Source organism: Erpetoichthys calabaricus, chromosome 9 (assembly GCF_900747795.2).
Source record: "Erpetoichthys calabaricus chromosome 9, fErpCal1.3, whole genome shotgun sequence".
Taxonomy (NCBI): domain Eukaryota; kingdom Metazoa; phylum Chordata; class Cladistia; order Polypteriformes; family Polypteridae; genus Erpetoichthys; species Erpetoichthys calabaricus.
Window position 1 is genome coordinate 114045078 of NC_041402.2, and position 21045 is coordinate 114066122.

At 36.9% G+C, this 21045-nt stretch overlaps 1 protein-coding gene across 1 annotated transcript in view; it reads right to left on the reverse strand.

Moving 5' to 3' along the window:
- The window catches only part of pepd (peptidase D), a 347373-nt gene that overhangs the window by 69124 nt on the left and 257204 nt on the right, over nt 1–21045 (reverse strand). The window contains exon 10 of the mRNA XM_051931543.1: nt 7655–7723. Coding sequence (XP_051787503.1) covers nt 7655–7723 — 69 coding nt within the window. The remainder of the gene's footprint in view (nt 1–7654; nt 7724–21045) is intronic.

Genomic DNA, 21045 nt, shown 5'->3' on the forward strand with positions numbered 1-21045 from the left:
GAAGTCTATGTGCTATCTGTGTTTACATGCAATTACAATCAATTTGTCCTTACCCACTTCAAGCCCATCTGGAAGTACACCAAATAAAATTATTTGTGAGTTAATGGTGATTGTGACACCAAGGCTGTCTGATAAGTAAAGATTTTTGTACAAACTGATGCTAGTTTGATGCACTCTTAAAACATGTGGCCTAGTGAGGCTGAAGCTAGATTGTAACACCTGCAAGTTGGATCTTGTCCTGGATATACTTTGGATAATTTTAAACGACATAAATGTGACTGATAAAATTTTTTACATTGAATTATTGAGTGCTTTGCAAATATAGAGTTAGAGTGTATTCTATAATATGTATGGCCGACTTTCACTTCTTTTTCTTAGATGTTGTTTGAAAGGTTCTTTTCCCACGTAAGATCATTAAAGGGAAGATTCTTTGGGATGTTTTCATATATTGTTGAGATGCTGTCTATGTCTTCCAATACTGATCAGTATTTCCTCTGGAACAGAAATAGGTATGAGGTGTGGAAAACTGGGTGGGTTTCTTTTAACAAAATTTCAAATTTAAATATGGTGGAAAAATTGTGTTGCTGGTAGGGCTGTGTATTGGCAAGATTTTGTGATACGATACCTATCATAATACAGGGGTTATGATTCAATATATTGCGATATACTGCAAGGTGATATATTGCAATTTTTAATATAATTTTAGGAAAACTATTATAATATAAAGAACACACCACTATATGCATAAAATCTAAGTAAAAAAAAAAAAGTTTACTTTTTATGAAACCAGAACAGTGGGATCTGCAACTGCATTAATCGCAGTCCCTATAACTTCAGACATCATAGCAATACCTTTGTGCAATCTGAGGAAAGGAATTACCATGTTCCTATATCACTAAAAAATCACTGTACTTTATGATCCCACTTTAAAGGTTCACATGCCACACTATGTTTGAAGTAAGTTTATAAGAAAATGCATAACATCATAGCACTGTAATCTGAACAAAGGAATTAACACCTGTTTACAGTATATAAGTAAAAAAAAAAAAAGTGCTTGCAGAATTCTTTAGGTAAACAAATTAAGAAAATTAAAAAAAATCAAACAGTGTTACATATACTGTAAATTCAGACAGCATATATTAAATTCTGCTTTAAATGTTCACATTCTATTGTAATGTAGGCCATTTTTACTTTTTCAATCTCAAGTGCTTAATAAAAGAAAATGCATTATCCTTGTAACATCCAACATCATAACACTATTTTCTGCAATCTGAAAAAAGGAACTACATCTGCCTATATCAGTGAAAATTAAAAGTGCTTGCAGGATTCCCAAAGAAAATATTAAACAAATGTAAGAAAATATGTATATATTGAGAGTGAACATTTTCAGATCTTAAACTTGGATTGCACATGTTATTACTGTATGTATTTTTTAATGTCAAGGTTTTTGTGGAGGAAGATGAGCTGGTCAATATGCCCAGCTTTCAGAACACTTCTCTGTGCGGTAACGATGTCTCCTGCAGTGGAGCTGAGAGATTCCAGTAGTTTCATTTTTACCTCCTCATACAACCTGGGCACAGCGATGTCAGTGATGTGTTGTCGGGAAGGTATGGTGTAACGAGGCTCCATTATATTCACCATATTTCTGAAGTCTTCATTCTCTACAACACCCAAAGGGCGCATATCTTTGCAAATGAAATAGAGTATTGACCGAGTTATTTTGTTTGCATGAGTTGAGGTCTGTGCTAACTTCAATGTGTGAACTTGTTCCACAGTGTATTGAGAGGGAACCACTTTTTTAACACTTGCTGTTTGCTGCGCCTTTATCTGAATCACATCTACGTCAGAATGGTATCTTGCTAAGTGTGCTCTCAGATTCATTGTGATCCCCGAATATTTGATTATGGCATGGCACAATTTGCAGAAAGCATGGCTCTTGTCAATCTCCTTAGTGCCTTCTTTATTGTGAAAGCCAAAATGGTCCCACAATTTTGCTCTGTACTCCACGGGAGCCGGTCTAACTCCTCTGGATTCAGCCATCGGTTGTCGTGTTACTGGTCAGCTCGGTTTGTCACTGGACAATCCACGTTGTCTTCCAGATTCGTGCTCCTGAGTACTGAAAGCTTACACACAATAACCCTTACACTATTTTCTGTCTATTTATGTTGTTACGTTAACTGCTATCAAAATGAACTGTGTGCCTTGAATCTTTGAATGTAAACTAGTAATTAAAAATCGATACTATGTTTTTGAGAATCGATGCACTATCAAACATAATATTGTAATACTCAAGTGTATTAACATTTTTTTTACACTGGTAGTTGTTGGTAGTTAAACTTGAAGCGTAATTGTGTATATGATGTGAATAGATCATTTACGTACTGTTCTCTATGTGTCTTGATCCTGAACGTTTTCCAAAGATTAAATACTCTAGGTTTGAGAAGACTGAAAAGGTGAATATTATGTAGAGTAGCAATAGATAAAAGCTTCTCTGCCTTGAAGTGCATCCCATATTGGTTCCCTATTCTCAGTGATTAGTGGACAACTGGATTATTGGTATATCAACAAAGGTTAGAATTTACTAGGGTACAAAGCAAAGGGCAAAAAGAAATACAGCAGGATTTAGATTCCATTGCTGACCGGGCTTACGTAAATTCACTAATCTGCGCTAAGTTCCAGGTCTACATAGTGTGTATGTATTTGCTGCCCTGTAATAAAATTAAAAGTTAGATAGTACCATGCCACCTTCTACTTTAGGTCTTTGTGGAGTCACCTTTTGAATGTGTGGACATCTGGAATTCCAGAAGAAGGAGGTTATAATTGAGTCTAGTTTCTTAAACAGTGATTTGTTGATGTATATAGGGATGCTCTGAAATAGAAATAGAAGATTAGGAAGGATGTTCAACTTGACAGAATTAATTCTCCCTGTTAAGGTGAGATGAAGGATAGACCATCTATTCACATTACGTTTGATTTTTATCATGCTGTTACCAAAATTGTGTTGAAGAAATATCTTTATTTGTAATGTTTACCCCTACATATTTAAACTGTTTTAATAAAATGAATGGACAGATGTCCAATTTAGTATGGTGCGTTAGGGCTCGTTTATACTTCACGCTCAGAACATGTACGCGCACACATCATGGCTGCTATGAGTTCCCAGCGTTTATTTGACGCATCCTCCGAGCAGGTCCTCAGAAATTAATGCAACGTGTATGCGAGTTGCAGTACCAGCAAAAAGTCGGGGGGCGCAGTGTGATAAAAGTTGGAATGTGATGTCCGAGTCTCTGTTTACTATCTACATGTGACAGAAAGCCTCTATGTGGATCCTACGGGATCGATGTGCACACTTCGATGTTTGATGAATGCTTCGATGTAGTGAAGCAAAATGCCGACATACAGATGCAATCGTGGTGCTTTTATATTCAAGTGTCACATATTCCCAATCTTGATGACACGATACAATTTAAAAGTCTCACATATCTTTTGTGCCGTCTTTTTTTCCTGTGGTTTCCTCCTGACCTGACAGGAGCATCAAACATCAAAAGATCATCACAAAGAACACATTAAATATATAATATTCCAACTCTCTGCACATTTAGAATCTTTAGATTTACACTGGATATCACTTACATACATTAATGCATTTCGTCATGAATGTTACATTTTACAGATAAATCGTTAATTTTGTTTAAATATTGTTAATAATTACACACATGAGGGTTCCCTGCCTGGAGTCTGCGTGTTTTACGGCTGGGTTTCCACAGTGTGCTCTGGTTTCCTTCCAAAGATATCCAGATTTGGTGGCACTAAAAAGACACTAGTGTATGTGAGTGCTTGTATTCACCTTGCGATGAGCTGATGCGCCATCTAGGGATTGTTTCTGCCTCGTGCTCAATGCTAGCTGGAATGGGCACATCCCTGGATTGATGGATTTAATCATTAAACATCCTTTTCAGAGATATCGTGGTATTTGGAAATGGGGGAAATATAAAATGACCATCAATCACCCTTGGTCTGGAGCTCCATGAATGATCTTGCCTCATGGGGTGAGGATGCTCATGAGAAAGTTGAGGGGTCAGCTCAAACCTACACGGGAGGAGCTTGTTAATGATCTGAAGGTAGTTGGGACTGCAGTCACCAAGAACACCACTGGTAACACACTACGCCTTAATGCTCAAGACAGCACAAGTATAGGCCCATCTTAAGTTTGCCAGTGAACATCATTGTATCTCAGATGTTACAAGTTGCCTTGGATAAAGTCAATCAAATAGTAAGTAAAAATAATAAATAAATAGAAAGAAACGTGTAGTGTAAGACAGGAAGACATTATATTGTTAAGTAATTTACCTGGAAAATGACCTGATTTGTCTCCCTTGCAATAAAGGTTGAAACAAACGTATACTATTAAATTTAAAAAAAAACTCTGTGGGAGTTCTGCCCAGGAAATTGGGTAATGGTACTCGTTCCCACCTCCCACTCCAAATTACTGGTCCATTGGCAAGGCCCATATGCAGTTAAGGAGAGAAAGGAGCTCATCTATTATTTGGTAAAACAACCAAATCCTCAGCCGAGCAAACAGGTCTATCACGTGAACCTGTTTAAACCATGGAAGGATATGGAACCTGACCCTCCTCCGGACACCCCTGTTCCCTCTTTGCTTAGAAAGTAGACCTTAACGTCGGCCCTAATTTGACCACCCTACAGTGATGGGAGCTGGAATCAGTTATACTGTTTGTCCTGGAAGTGGTGAGTAAGAAATCCATACGGCCCTCCATGATTGTGCATGACATTGTGACTGAGCCCAGGGTGATCGTCTGAGAATGCCCATATTGACTTCGTGAGCCAAAAAGAGCAGAAGTGGAGGTGGAGATCAAGCATATGCTGGAACTGGGTGTGATAGATGAAAGTCATAGCCCACGGTCCAATTCTATTGTATTGCTCACAAAGCCTGACGAGAGTTGGCAGTTTTGCAATGACTTCTGATGGCTTAATCAAGTTTCCCAATTCAACACCTATCCAACGCCATGAGTGGACAACCTCCTCGAGTGGCTAGGACAGGCTAAATTCTTAACCACTCTTGACATGACGAAAGGGTACTGGCAAGTTCCATTAACGGACTCCGCCAAGGTTAAGACTACGTTTAGCAACCCCAGCAGTATCATGTCCTTTCATTTGGGTTGCATGGGGCACCATTTTTGTGTGAACTGTTTTACTTTGAATTTTAACTAAAACTTTTAAAAACAAAGATATTTTTGCGGAATCATTTCAGTGTGTCAGGCTTTTGTTGAATCACATTTTTATGCTAGAGCTGCTGAACGTTTTGCTGACGTACTGGCCTCGCTTGTGTTATTAGCGGCAAAGTGAGTTTTCTGTTTCCTTGGAAGTGGAGCCCTTACCCTGACTCCACCTCTCATTTCCGGGCCAGACAGATACACTTCCACACGTAGACATTTATATGTAAGATGAGCTGACTGTGCTCACCTCTTTTAAGTCAATGGGTAACTGATGTTATATACTATATAAAACTGGAAAAAAATATAATTCTTACTTAGGGGATCTGTTCAAAACGTTTTTAAAACTTGGCTGGATCTAATCAATAACATTTTAGAATAAGCGTTTATATTGGTGAGAATGACTCCCTTCTGTCTTTACTGCTCTCAAAGTTTTACTCTGGTTGTTGGCCTTCCACTCTTTCTCATGGGAAGGGATTGAATTGAATTTAGTTTTGTTAAATTGACTTGATTGTATGGAATGTTACAAGCTTTTAATAAGTTCAATAAAAGATAAAAAATGAAAAAAAAGAACAAACAAAAAAAATAAATTTACTTTTATATTACTGTGCATTTACTTTCGGGCTTATGTACATAAATATCATACTATTACATACACATGAAAACTGGCCCTTAAATTTCATCTAAAGTGGATCCTTAGTGGTCTAAGGATGGACGCAGCTAGAAAAAAAAAACGTTTTCTTACATCGATTTGCAGTTCTCTATAAAGCAGTTACCTTGCATATAACCTTAATTAAAATTGCTTTTAATTTTAAGGGATTATGGGAAATCAAGGAGCTGTTAAAATAGATACTTGAGACTCTTTGTGAGCTTTACAGTTGCAACTATCAGACAGACAGGAACCTTTATTATTCTATTTTAACTTCAATTAGCACGAGTCCACATATTTGTAATAGGTTTTCCAATTTCCTGATTCTGTACTACAGGAATTCTTGAATGTGGCCTATGTCATGAGAAACACTAAATATGAATTTAAAAAAAAACTAGAAGACATTCACTTTGCTTTCATATAGCATATTTTTGACAAAGTATATTTATAAAAAGTGTCACCTGTTCTTGTCCATCTACTACAGTATGTTACAGGCAATGACTTACGCATACCATTCAATTTGCATAACTAGACTAATTCAGCAATATATACTTTTCAAAAATATCTCTATTAATAGCTGTCTTGCACAAATCAGCAAAGTCACTAATTAAAATTGCCAGTTACAACAAGTAAATAAGTTTTTAAATTTTTTCAAAAGAACAATACTATTGTACCATGATGATAATTTTCCCAGCACTGAACAACACAAATCTGGCAACTAGTTGTCTGTACATGGGTCAGTCGCTCAATTCACTGACTAACATCTTCCTCTTATCCGGCCAAATTTATCTTTATAAAGACCTTTACAAAACTGAATTCACTCTAATCCATCATTTTGCTAAAGCTTTCACTGAATCTTATTATTTTTTTTTTTTTACCGTACATATGACCTTCATTTGGAAATGCATTGTTTTAAAAAAACAAACTAATCTTTGCAAGTCAGACTTTTCTTACTTTTTTCCCATGCAAGTTCAGATATTGTTAATTTTGGTTACTGACATTTTAAACAGTCCAGAATGTGTACTGGCAATCAAAATGTTGACTTAATATATTTCAGGGTTCTAAACTTTCCAATAATTGATTTAATAATTTATTCTCCAATCCGGACTTTGTAAATTTCCTTCACACCCTCTGGTCATCACAGTGAAATAACTACAACAGTAAAACTATAATATAATAACTATATCATACTAATAATAATATACCTATATAATAAAATATAACTGTACTATAATATCTATAATAATATAATGAAATAATATAAAATGATGATGCTTGTAAATCATGTTCCTACAGTTTTTTTTTTCTATCGAGTCAATAGTAGTGTTTAAAAAGTAAGAACAGTTGTGTTGGCTTAACTGCCCTCAAGTAACATGATGGGGCAACTGCTCTAATTCACAATAGGACTACTTAGTATGCAACCAATGCATGCTTTTATTTTTAATTTTTCTTTTTTTGTTCAAAAATTTCCAAGATTTTTACTGTTTACATGAACTTAAAGGTGAAAAATTGTTTAAATATAATTTGTCTGGATTTCAGTCTTTTCAGTAATTCAGAATTTCAGTAAACTTTTGACGCTCTCTGCATATAACACATGCAGTAATTTAAAAACTTTTTAAGCACTTTTAACTATTCATGTCCTTTTACTGAAAGTAAATAATAAAACATCAACATTTAAAATTTAATTACAATATAATTAATATAATTAAATACAGGTGTTCATGAACTCTATATAACACTATGTAAAAGGCAGGGGAGAACAATAACTTACGATCCACATATGCAGGTATAAGATGTGTGTCGCATTCCTCCACGACTATAGCAGTAATGCTGGAACAAGCTGTAAAATAAAAATATAATATGTTTAGATTTAGTTAACTCAGGCACAAGTATAATCAATATATCAGGAAGATCAACTGGAGTGAATGTACCACAACACACACACACAAATTGTTCAACTTTCAGTTAGTGTGTGATGTTCATGATTTTTGTTTAAAGGCCATTTCCTGAGTGTACTAAAGTTCTTTTTAGTGCAATTGAATAATAAAATAATGAGCTAATCAAATCAAACATATTCCCAGATATAGTAGTACTGAAATATATCACATTAACACTACTGAGCACCATCACTAAACCATCTTTTATTTTATTACAGCTTGTCCTTTTCTATGAAAATTCATTTGATTTTAGAGGACACATACAGTGGTGTGAAAAACTATTTGCCCCCTTCCTGATTTCTTATTCTTTTGCATGTTTGTCACACAAAATGTTTCTGATCATCAAACACATTTAACCATTAGTCAAATATAACACAAGTAAACACAAAATGCAGTTTGTAAATGGTGGTTTTTATTATTTAGGGAGAAAAAAAAATCCAAACCTACATGGCCCTGTGTGAAAAATTAATTGCCCCCTGAACCTAATAACTGGTTGGGCCACCCTTAGCAGCAATAACTGCAATCAAGCATTTGCGATAACTTGCAATGAGTCTATTACAGCGCTCTGGAGGAATTTTGGCCCACTCATCTTTGCAAAATTGTTGTAATTCAGCTTTATTTGAGGGCTTTCTAGCATGAACCGCCTTTTTAAGGTCATGCCATAGCATCTCAATTGGATTCAGGTCAGGACTTTGACTAGGCCACTCCAAAGTCTTCATTTTGTTTTTCTTCAGCCATTCAGAGGTGGATTTGCTGGTGTGTTTTGGGTCATTGTCCTGTTGCAGCACCCAAGATCGCTTCAGCTTGAGTTGACGAACAGATGGCCGGACATTCTCCTTCAGGATTTTTTGGTAGACAGTAGAATTCATGGTTCCATCTATCACAGCAAACCTTCCAGGTCCTGAAGCAGCAAAACAACCCCAGGCCATCACACTACCACCACCATATTTTACTGTTGGTATGATGTTCTTTTTCTGAAATGCTGTGTTCCTTTTACGCCAGATGTAACGGGACATTTGCCTTCCAAAAAGTTTAACTTTTGTCTCATCAGTCCACAAGGTATTTTCCCAAAAGTCTTGGCAATCATTGAGATGTTTCTTAGCAAAATTGAGACGAGCCCTAATGTTCTTTTTGCTTAACAGTGGTTTGCGTCTTGGAAATCTGCCATGCAGGCCATTTTTGCCCAGTCTCTTTCTTATGGTGGAGTCGTGAACACTGACCTTAATTGAGGCAAGTGAGGCCTGCAGTTCTTTAGATGTTGTCCTGGGGTCTTTTGTGACCTCTCGGATGAGTCATCTCTGCGCTCTTGGGGTAATTTTGGTCGGCCGGCCACTCCTGGGAAGGTTCACCACTGTTCCATGTTTTTGCCATTTGTGGATAATGGCTCTCACTGTGGTTCGCTGGAGTCCCAAAGCTTTAGAAATGGCTTTATAACCTTTACCAGACTGATAGATCTCAATTACTGCTGTTCTCATTTGTTCCTGAATTTCTTTGGATCTTGGCATGATGTCTAGCTTTTGAAGTGCTTTTGGTCTACTTCTCTGTGTCAGGCAGCTCCTATTTAAGTGATTTCTTGATTGAAACAGGTGTGGCAGTAATCAGGCCTGGGGGTGGCTACGGAAATTGAACTCAGGTGTGATACACCACAGTTAGGTTATTTTTTAACAAGGGGGCAATTACTTTTTCACACAGGGCCATGTAGGTTTGGATTTTTTTTCTCCCTAAATAATAAAAACCATCATTTAAAAACTGCATTTTGTGTTTACTTGTGTTATATTTGACTAATGGTTAAATGTGTTTGATGATCAGAAACATTTTGTGTGACAAACATGCAAAAGAATAAGAAATCAGGAAGGGGGCAAATAGTTTTTCACACCACTGTATGTCAAAAAAATGAATGTACTTTTAAATTTATTTTTAATCCTTGTACTAAAAAAAACAAAAAACAACAGTTATTTCGAGTCGAAACAATAATAAGAGAGATGGTTGATGAAACAATCTGTTCACTGTTGGCATCAGAGTTTACTTTTTAGGCAGCTGCCACTTACATCTATTGTCTTATGTTTGTGGATTGCTTGTATGTTAATAATGTATGGAATTCTTGATTAGTTTGTTTATGAGAAGGGTAACTGGACCTGTATGTACATTCTTGGGACTTTACATTAAAAGTCTCAAAAATGTAAATAGATTAAGTGGAGGAATTAGAGATGGATGTTTAGGAAAAGCTCTGTGGGTGATGCCTTTTCAGCAGCATATTTCACCGCTATTCACTACAAATGTTGTAATGCTAATCCCAGATATGCATTCTCATAGAAATCGCATCTGGCACTGCAACACTAGGGATAATGAAATAGATGGTGCTGTCTCTTATCCAAAGTGAGGTGTGAGGCACAGCCAATGGTGTCAACATACAGGCAGTGTAAGAGGCAGAACTGCATGGGAGGAGCTGTAGAATACTGTAGTGACTGGAGACAACATGAATGATGTGACACATATAAACTTGGGTGGATGTAATTTAGCAGCAGCTCATCTAGGAATAAACATATTTTGACAACTGAGCATCTTCAATGACTCAATTCATGTATCATATTTAAAACAGGTAAGCTTCTGCAGTTATGAAAAATCAGCCCATGTAAAAATGGAAAAAACATGCAAACTACATATACACCTTGACCAGGCTAGCAATGAAACCTGAGCTCATGGCACTGTATAACTGGAATACTAGCTGTGCTCCACTCCTCAACTGACATTAAAACATCAGTACTAAAAATTCTAATTAAAACAAAATGTATACGTGTACCATCGGCTTGATGGATAGCATTGACTGCATGCATCTCCTTGTCACTGCAATGACACCAATAGTAACACAGCAATATACATTCTGATCCACATATTAAGAAGTTTGTGGTTCTTTTATTCTATAAATTTACTGATTTGATCGCTAGATATTACTATGTAAGATAATAACAAATAAAATAATAATTTTGAATTGAAGACATCAAAATCTGACTTCAATACTTTATATTTCTTAAACTGGAATTGCATGTCATTGATGCAGGTTGCTGAACTTCCCACCTCCTTGGGCACAAAAAGATAGCAATACTGTTTTTATTTTTCCAGTTTAAATACTGACCAAATTTGAGGGGAGTGTAGCCACTCAAGCTTGACAAATCTGTCAAACAAACAAGCTGCATGTTTTTAGATAGATAGAGATAGAGATAGAGATAGATAGATACTTTATTAATCCCAGGGGGAAATTCACATATTCCAGCAGCAAAAATATTAAATTAAAGAGTAAAAAAAAAAAAAAAAAAAAATGCAGAAAAAAAAACAAACAAAAACTTGAATAATGTTCAACGTTTACCCCCTCTGGTGGAATTGAAGAGTCGCATAGTTTGGGGGAGGAATGACCTTCTCAGTCTATCAGTGGAGCAGGACAGTGACAGCAGTCTGTATACCAGGAGAAGGTGGGAGCGGAAGATGAAATCATCTATATGCTACATCGATCCCTCTCCCACTTGGACAGAGGCAGTGGTGCTGTAAGAATTATGTTTCTAGACTTCTCTAGCGCCTTCAACACCATCCAACCTCTGCTCCTTAGGGACAAGCTGACAGAGATGGGAGTAGATTCATACCTGGTGGCATGGATCGTGGACTATCTTACAAACAGACCTCAGTATGTGCGTCTCGGGAATTGCAGATCTGACATTGTGGTCAGCAACACAGGAGCGCCGCAGGGGACTGTACTTTCTCCAGTCCTGTTCAGCCTATATACATCGGACTTCCAATATAACTCAGAGTCCTGCCACGTGCAAAAGTTTGCTGACGACACTGCTATCGTGGGCTGCATCAGGAATGTGCAGGAGGAGGAGTATAGAAACCTCATCAAGGACTTTGTTAAATGGTGCGACTTAAACCACCTACAACTGAACACCAGCAAAACCAAGGAACTGGTGGTGGATTTTAGGAGACCCAGGCCCCTCATGGACCCCGTGATCATCAGAGGTGACTGTGTGCAGAGGGTGCAGACCTATAAATACCTGGGAGTGCAGCTGGACGATAAATTGGACTGGACTGCCAATACTGATTATCTGTACAAGAAAGGACAGAGCCGCCTGTACTTCCTTAGAAGACTGGTGTCCTTCAACATCTGCAGTAAGATGCTGCAGATGTTCTATCAGATGGTTGTGGCGAGTGCCCTCTTCTACGCAGTGGTGTGCTGGGGAGGCAGCATTAAGAAGAAGGATGCCTCACGCCTGGACAAACTGGTGAGGAAGGCAGGCTCTATTGTTGGCATAGAGCTGGACGGTCTGACTTAGTAAATTCTTCAAGTTTTGTAGAAGCAACTACTCGCTGACAACTAAAAGGACATCTGTGACTGATAGTCAATTATGGCCAATGAAATTCTCAGAAATCGTCACTGGCAAGTGATGAGGCTTTGTTGTTCACACTCAGTTTTGACTAAAAGCTGAAATTATTCAATGAAATTCATAGAATACACCAGTTGATTGCGAGATCCTGAAGGCTGCAGTGAGGGGTACTTGCACATGTACATGAATCAATGTTCGTTTCTAAATTTCAATTATAACTGAATGGTTTTAAGCAGCATGCTGGCATGTGTGCTCAAAAATGACAATTAGAAAAACTAGTTTTGCTTTCATTTTATTGTTAGTTAATGGAATTATACTTTTGTTTACATGCTCTATTTAATTTTTTGTTAACAAGAAAACCACTGCTTTATATTGATTTGTTGCAGACATTTAAATTATATACTTGCTTCATGTACAGATAACGACATATCTGAAATTCTATATGGTATATACAGTTTCAAGCAGGCTATCTAGAAACTCTGACTGTACAACACACAAACTCAGATTTTCAGTTTATTATGTATTGTTGTTTTACAGAATCCTGTTGTAACTTTACTTCATTGTTTCATATTAACTTTGCTCCCATGATGCAGATTAAAAAATTGGAGATATAATTATTGTACATGAAGTGTGTTTGTAATGAGAAAGAAGGAAAGACACTGCTCCCTTTTTAAACCTTCTTTCTGCCGCTATATTTTACATCACCACAACATTTTAATCTTCATTTTTTTTTCAAGACTTTTATTGAATTTATTAAAAGCATGTAACATTCCATACAATTAAGTCAAAATTAACAAAACTAAATTCTATTCAATTCCACCTCCACCCATGAGAAACACAAAAAGGCCAACAGCCACAGTAAAACTTTTTAGAGTAGTATAGAGGAAAAGCAGTCTTTCTCCCCAATATAAGTGCTTATTCTAAAATATTACTGATTAGATCCTGCCAGGTTTTAAAAAAGTTTTGAACAGATCCTCTAAGTAAGAATTCAATTTTTTCTCATTTCAAATAGTATATAACTTCAGTTACCCACTGACTTAACAGAGGTGGGTTAGGATTCTTCTACTTGAGCAAGATGCATCTACGTGCGAATAGTGAAGAAAAGACAATTACAGTTTGTCCTTCTCCACCTTAAATCCATCTGGGAGGACACCAAACTCAGCTATTAATGGATTGGGAGTGATTGTGACATCAAGGCACTCTGATAAACATTTAAATTTTTTTATGCAGCATGAGGCTAATTTAGTGCACGCCCAAAACATGTGGCCACAGTGAAGCTGGAGCTCGATTGCAACATTCGCAGGTTGGATTTTGCCCTGGAAACATTTTGGACAATTTTAAACAAGATAGATGTGCTTGATAAAAAAAAAAAATTAATTGAATGCTTTACGCATATGAAGCGCAAGTGAATTCTGTGCATGGTTGCCTTCTACTCCCTTTCTGAAATATTGAGTAAGAGATCCTTTTCCCACTTTGAAAGGAAGGGACTTTAAAAAGGTTTTATATATCACAGAAATGCTGTCTGAGTCTTCAAAACTGATCAATATCTCTTCTGGAATATAATTAGGTGGGAGGTGAGGAAAATTGGGCTGTTTTTGTTTATCAAAGTTTCTAATTTGGAGATAGTGGAAAAATTGTGATGATGGGAAACTTAGAGTGTAATTGTTCATAGGATGCAAAGACATCATTTACTTAATATACAAATCTGTAAATGATTTAATCCCATATGTTTTCCAAACATTAAAAACTGTGTAGGTTCGAGTGGGTGAAAAAAAGGTAGTTATCATGTAGAGGCGCCAGGGATAAAATATTCTCTAACTTGAAGTGCTTCCTACACTGGTTCCATATTCTGAGTGAATGGAGGAGAATTGGGTTGTTAGTATATTGACAATACCTTGTATTTACTGGCGTACAAAGCAAGGAGCTGTAGGATTTCTGCAGACCAAGCTAGTGTGTGTTCATCTATTTGTGTCAGTGTCCAGGTTTTTATAGCTAGTATGTTTGCCACCCAGTAATAACACTGAAAATTAGGTAGAGCCATGCCACCTTCTCATTTAGGTCATTGTAGGGTCAACCTTTAGATGCGTGGATATTTCAAATTCCAAATAAATAAGGTTATGATTGAATCTAATTTCTTAAAAAAATATTTGTTAATGTATATGGGGATGTTTTGAAATAGAAATGTAAGCTTAGGAGGATATTTATCTTGATAGTGTTATTTCTCCCTGCTAAAGTAAGAATGAGGGTAGACCATTTATGCACGTCTTGTTTAACTTTGTCCATGCAAGCAGCAAAGTTTTGTTGAAAAAGAGCTTTATATTTACTTGTGTGGTTTACCCCAAGAAATTTAAAGTGATCTGCAATGATAAGGGGGAAGGTGTCCAATCTAATGCTGTTTGCTAGAGAATTCACTGGAAAAACACACTTCTGATCAAATGAATTTTGAGTTCAAATATCTTTTGAAATTCTGCTAATACAGTTAGGGCTGCAGGCACTGAATTTTGTGGGTCATTATATATATATATATATACATACATACATATATATATATTAGTGCCATATCATCTGCATATAGTGATATTTTCTGGTAAAGTCCTGCTCTGACATCCCTTTTATTTCTGATGCATTTCGAAAGTAAACAGCCAATGGCTCAGTGGTGACTGCAAATAGCAGTAGTGACAAGGGGAATTCTTGTCTAGTACCGTGTTCTAATTTGACATAATCGGAGATAGTGTTGTTAATACAAACCGAGGCTTCTAGACTTGTATACAGTAGTGATCCATGTACACATGTTTGGGCCAAACCCAATTTTATGCTAAGTGGTGAATAGGTAATCCCATTCAACCATATCAAAAGCTTTTTCTGCATCCAAAGATTACATCTCTGGAGTATTGGGACTTTATTGGTGAATATATTACATTAAATAGGCATAGAAGATTGGAAGCCAAATGTCTACCTTTAATAAATCCGATTTGGTCTTGTGATATTACTGAAGGGAGCACTTTGTAAATCCTTCTAGCTAGGACTCTGGAGAGTATCTTAACATCAATATTCAGAAGTGAGACTGGTCTGTATGATGCACATTGCAAGAAGTCCTTATTTTGCTTAGAAAAAACGGTAATTGTGAAAAGTTTGAGGTAGAATTTTATTGTCTCTAACTTCTGTAAATGTTGCTAATCAGAATCAGAAAACTTTATTAATCCCGAAGGAAATTACTTATGTTACTACTTAAAAAAAGACAAGGGACATGTTACGCTAAGAGACAGTATAAAAGTAATCATGTAAATATAATAAAGTATAATATATGTAAGTATCAAACTAAAGTACACAGTGTTGCACTTTAAGTTAATATTGCACATTTTGAGAACAAATAAGGTTATTCTAATGGGAAGAGCAGACAATTTATTGCACAAGAACAGATAGTATGTTGCACATTTCAAGTACTTGAAAAATGTACCTGGATATCCAATAAAGAAAAGGGTAATAGCTTAAAGTGTGGGTGAGTGACCGGAAAAGGAGTAATAGAGTCTGATGGCTGTGGGGAGGAAGGATTTCCTGTGACGTTCAGTGGAGTACTTGATGCTAGTAGTCTACTGCTGAAAACACTCCTCTGTCCAACCACAACACTATGAAGTGGGTGATTAGCATTTTCAATAATAGACCGATGCCTAGACAACATTCTCTGATCTGCCACAGTTTCCAAGCTGTCCAGTTTCTCTCCTACCACAGAGGCAGCGTTCTGAATTAGTTTGCTTAGTCTCCTGATGTCTGCCACTTTCATGCTGCTCCCCCAGCATGCCACAGCGAAGAAAATGGCACTGGCCACCACGCTGTCATAGAACATCCACAACATAGTATTGCTGACACTAAAAGATCTAAGCTTGCGTAGGAAATACAGCCTACGTTGACCCTTCTTGTATATAGTCGGCGAGTTTCTGGACCAGTCTAGCTTATTGCTCATATGCACCCCTAGATACTTGTATTCCTCAACGATCTCCACCTCCACACCCCTCATAGACAGGGGAGTGGCTGGAGATCGCGATCTTCTTGAATCAACTACCAGTTCTTTAGTTTTACTGGTGTTGATCTGCAGTTGATTCAGCTCACACTAGTCAACAAACCTGTCCACTACCTTCCTGTATTCTGTCTCGTCTCAATGTCTGATACTACCAACTATTGCAGAGTCATCAGAGGATTTCTGCAGATGGCAGCCCTCTGTGTTGTAACTAAAATCTGTAGTGTACAGGGTGTAGAGGAATGGTGACAGAATTGTCACTTGTGGAGCACCAGTGCTACACAGCACAGTGTCAGACACAGAGCCCTGCGGTTTGTGTAGCCGTACAAACTGTGACCTTCCCGTCAGATAGTCCATGATCCACGGTACTAAGGGGAGCTAACTTAATTGAGAATTTTTTATTAAATTCAGTAGTGTAGCCATCAGGGCCTGCTGCTTTCCCATTCTGCAGTGAGTGTAAAGCATCTGGTAATTCAAATAGTGCCAGAGGTTTATCCAATTCCTCTGCACCAAGAGTATCTAGTTGTGGTAACTGTAATGCATCCAAAAACACATTAGGTTGTGTCTTGTCTTCTTCAAACTGAGTAGAATGTAAGAACTTTTAATGCACACGTTTAGGGACTACTATATTTTTATGGTCAATGATTTTGTCTCGGTCTGTGCTGGTAATTACTGGTATTGCATTGGAAACTTCACACTTGTGGCTTTGTTGAGCTAAAATCTTATTAACCTTCGCTCCGGTTTCATAATAATGATGTACTGATTTCAAAATTAGTTGTTGTTTCTTTAGCTGCCAAGAGGTTGAGTTCTGTATGTAAAGTCTGTCTTTTCCTGTGAAGTGCCTCATTTGGAAACCTGGCATGTTCTTGATCTATTCTGGTTATTTCACTGATTAGCTCTGATACCTTCTTGATTTCCGATTTATTTTTGTGGGAAAGATATGAAATAATCTGTCCTATTAAGAAAGTCTTTAGAGTTTCCTAGAGTATTCCTACATAGGCCTCTGAGGATGTATTTATCTCTAAAAAAAAGTTTGCTTGGATATAAATTCTGTGCAGTTCTCGTCTGGTAATAAAAGTGGCTTAAGACGCCAGCTGCGAGATGAGTATGTGGGGCATAGTGATTTAACTCTATGATCAAAGGGGCATGGTTGGAGATGACAGTAGCGTTATACTTACAAGATATAATCGTAGACAAGAAATTGTTATCTACAGTTAGGTCCATAAATATTTGGACAGAGACAACTTTTTTCTAATTTTGGTTCTGTACATTACCACAATGAATTTTAAATGAAACAACTCAGATGCAGTTGAAGTGTAGACTTTCAGCTTTAATTCAGTGGGGTGAACAAAACGATTGCATAAAAATGTGAGGCAACTAAAGCATTTTTTTAACACAATCCCTTCATTTCAGGGGCTCAAAAGTAATTGGACAAATTAAATAACTGGAAATAAAATGTTCATTTCTAATACTTAGTTGAAAACCCTTTGCTGGCAATGACAGCCTGAAGTCTTGAACTCATGGACATCACCAGATGCTGGGTTTCCTCCTTTTTAATGCTCTGCCAAGCCTTTACTGCAGCAGCTTTCAGTTGCTGTTTGTTTGTGGGCCTTTCTGTCTGAAGTTTAGTCTTCAACAAGTGAAATGCATGCTCAATTGGGTTAAGATCAGGTGACTGACTTGGCCATTCAAGAATTTTCCACTTCTTTGTTTTAATAAACTTTGGGTTGCTTTGGCTGTATGTTTTGGGTCATTGTCCATCTGTATCATGAAACGCCGCCCAATCAATTTGACTGCATTTAGCTGGATTTGAGCAGACAGTATGTCTCTGAACACCTCAGAATTCATTCGGCTGCTTCTGTCCTGTGTCACATCATCAATAAACACTAGTGTCCCAGTGCCACTGGCAGCCATGCACGCCCAAGCCATCACACTGCCTCCACCGTGTTTTACAGATGATGTGGTATGCTTTGGATAATGAGCTGTTCCACACCTTCTCCATACTTTTTTCTTGCCATCATTCTGGTAGAGGTTGATCTTGGTTTCATCTGTCCAAAGAATGTTTTTCCACAACTGCGCTGGCTTTTTTAGATTTTCTTTAGCAAAGTCCAATCTAGCCTTTCTATTCTTGAGGCTTATGAGTGGCTTGCACCTTGCAGTGCACCCTCTGTATTTACTTTCATGCAGTCTTCTCTTTATGGTAGACTTGGATATCGATATGCCTACCCCCTGGAGAGTGTTGTTCACTTGGTTGGCTGTTGTGAAGGGGTTTCTCTTCACCATGGAAATGATTCTGCGATCATCCACCACTGTTGTCTTCCGTGGACGTCCAGGTCTTTTTGCTTTGCTGAGTTCACAAGTGCTCACTTTCTTTCTCAGGATGTACCAAACTGCAGATTTTGCCACTCGTAATAATGTAGCAATTTCTCGGATGGGTTTTTTCTGTTTTCACAGCTTAAGGATGGCTTCTTTCACCTGCATGGAGAGCTCCTTTGACCGCATGTTGTCTGTTCACAGCAAAATCATCCACATGCAAGCGCCACACCTCAAATCAACTCCAGGCCTTTTATCTGCTTAATTGATAATGACATAACGACGGACTTGCCCACACCTGCCCATGAAATAGCCTTTGAGTCAATTGTCCAATTATTTTTGAGCCCCTGAAATGAAGGGATTGTGTTAAAAAATGCATTCGTTGCCTCACATTTTTATGTAATTGTTTTGTTAAAGCTGAAAGTCTGCACTTCAACTGCATCTGAGTTGTTTCATTTAAAATTCATTGTGGTAATGTACAGAACAGAAATTAGAAAAAAGTTGTCTCTGTCCAAATATTTATGGACCTAACTGTATAAAGGAATAATCAATTCTTGAGTAACAGTGATGCACTGGTGAGCAAAAGGAATATGCTCTTGAATTTGGGTTTAGAAATCTCCAGGGGTCTGATAAATTGTGATCAGTTACTATAATTGTTTTTGCAGTGTTAGATGTAATTTTCATCAGTTTCAATGTAGCACAAATTGTACTAGTTTCTGTGTTTTCCTGCTCTTCCAAGAGTTTCCACTTTATGTTGGATTCCACTGTCTTTGTGTACTTGATAGTTTACACTGAACTCAGGAGAAACTATTTGTTTACTGATCAATGAATATCCTCCATTTCCTCAGAAACAGTGTCTATGTCTCTATTATTTCCCTCTATTATTTTGTGTATTTATACATATCCTGTGGAATTCTGCACTGTTGACAAATTATCTATTTCTTGAATACCCATGTTCCTTAACTTTGTAAAGTCCGGCATACAAAATAATAGCCAGAACATTCAAAGTTTTTGAAGCTAAAGTGTTTGTAAGAAACTTTTGACAACAAAAAATAAAAATAAAATTGAAAAAATAATTTTCATATATGATCATTTTCTGTAACATTTTTAATTCACAATGCATTTATATCAAATTATTGATCACAACATGAAATTTTTAGAACCCTTATCTTATTTTGTATTGTGGTAAGAAAAAACAGTTTCTGTCTTAGTTCAAGCACAGATTGCATTTCCCACAGTTAGACTAGGGGTGGGCGGTATGACCAAAATTCTATATCACAGTATTTTTCTAAATTATCCCGGTTTCACGGTATTCGACGGAATTTTTTTCCCCATGCATGAGTGGATGTTAACCACATTTTCCACTGCAATTACTGCAGTAGACCGGCTAAGAATAACCTGTTAGACTGTTACGAGAATTGTACATTGTATAAAAAAACATTTTAATGTGCACACAAGTATTAATACAGGTTTGCATGGCCCCATAAAGTGATAGTTTTCAAGGGGGTGACACTAATGAAGAGAAGGAATCACATTGCATGACAGTTGCAGTCAAAATATAGAACCTTTTTATTGAACAAATTTTGCAAAAACTTAAACTATGATTTTGACAACATATTTTCAACCATCCAAAGAGGCATTTAGACTTAGTAAAATATCCAGAGGTGCTTGTCAAAATTTGTATTGCACTGAACATGTCTTAGAAAAGTAATAAATAGTAAATATTTTTTGTGAACCAACTACACTGTTAATGTTAACTATCTCTGTCCACTGACATGTTAAAGTGACTTTTTCAACAACTTTACCATCAATAAACTGCATAATATTTAAACTAATAAATAATAACAATAAAATAAATAATAGTATTATTACTGATAGCTGCACTATTACTTCAAGACTTCAAGCCCAGGTGCATTACACAGTATTCACCAAATTAAAATAAAATAAAATAAAACAAGTACAACTTTGTGATGACATCCTTACCAGCTGTACCATCATTTAGGGAAACTGCATTAATATGGACCTTGCTTCAAGCTATGCTATATACATAAATAAAATAACTGCAACTTGCATTTACTGTATAATGCTATTTGTGGTATAGCCCTACGGAAGTACATTAGGGCCACGGTGAAGAAAAAAAAATACAGTAAAGAGGGAAGAAAAAAAACAAACTACCGGTATATGTCAAGAATAAAGTCGACATGCTGACTTTATTCTCGACATTTCCACTTTAATTTTGACGCTTATATCAAGATTAAAGTCAACATTTCCACTTTATTTTCATAGTTTACTTCATAGTTAAAGTACCCTAAGTTCTTGTCTATAAGCCGGACTCATGTATTAGCCGGAGACCAAAAATCATACGAATTTTTAAAATAAAATCGTATCATAGATAAGCCGGACTCATGGATAAGCCGAACGTACTATAACCTATAACTAATAGAAGGGAGGGAGGTCAGTGGTCTCACTTGCGCCCATTTAATTTCTTTAAGGGGGGAGAGAGTGTGAGATATTGCCGTCTCTCTCA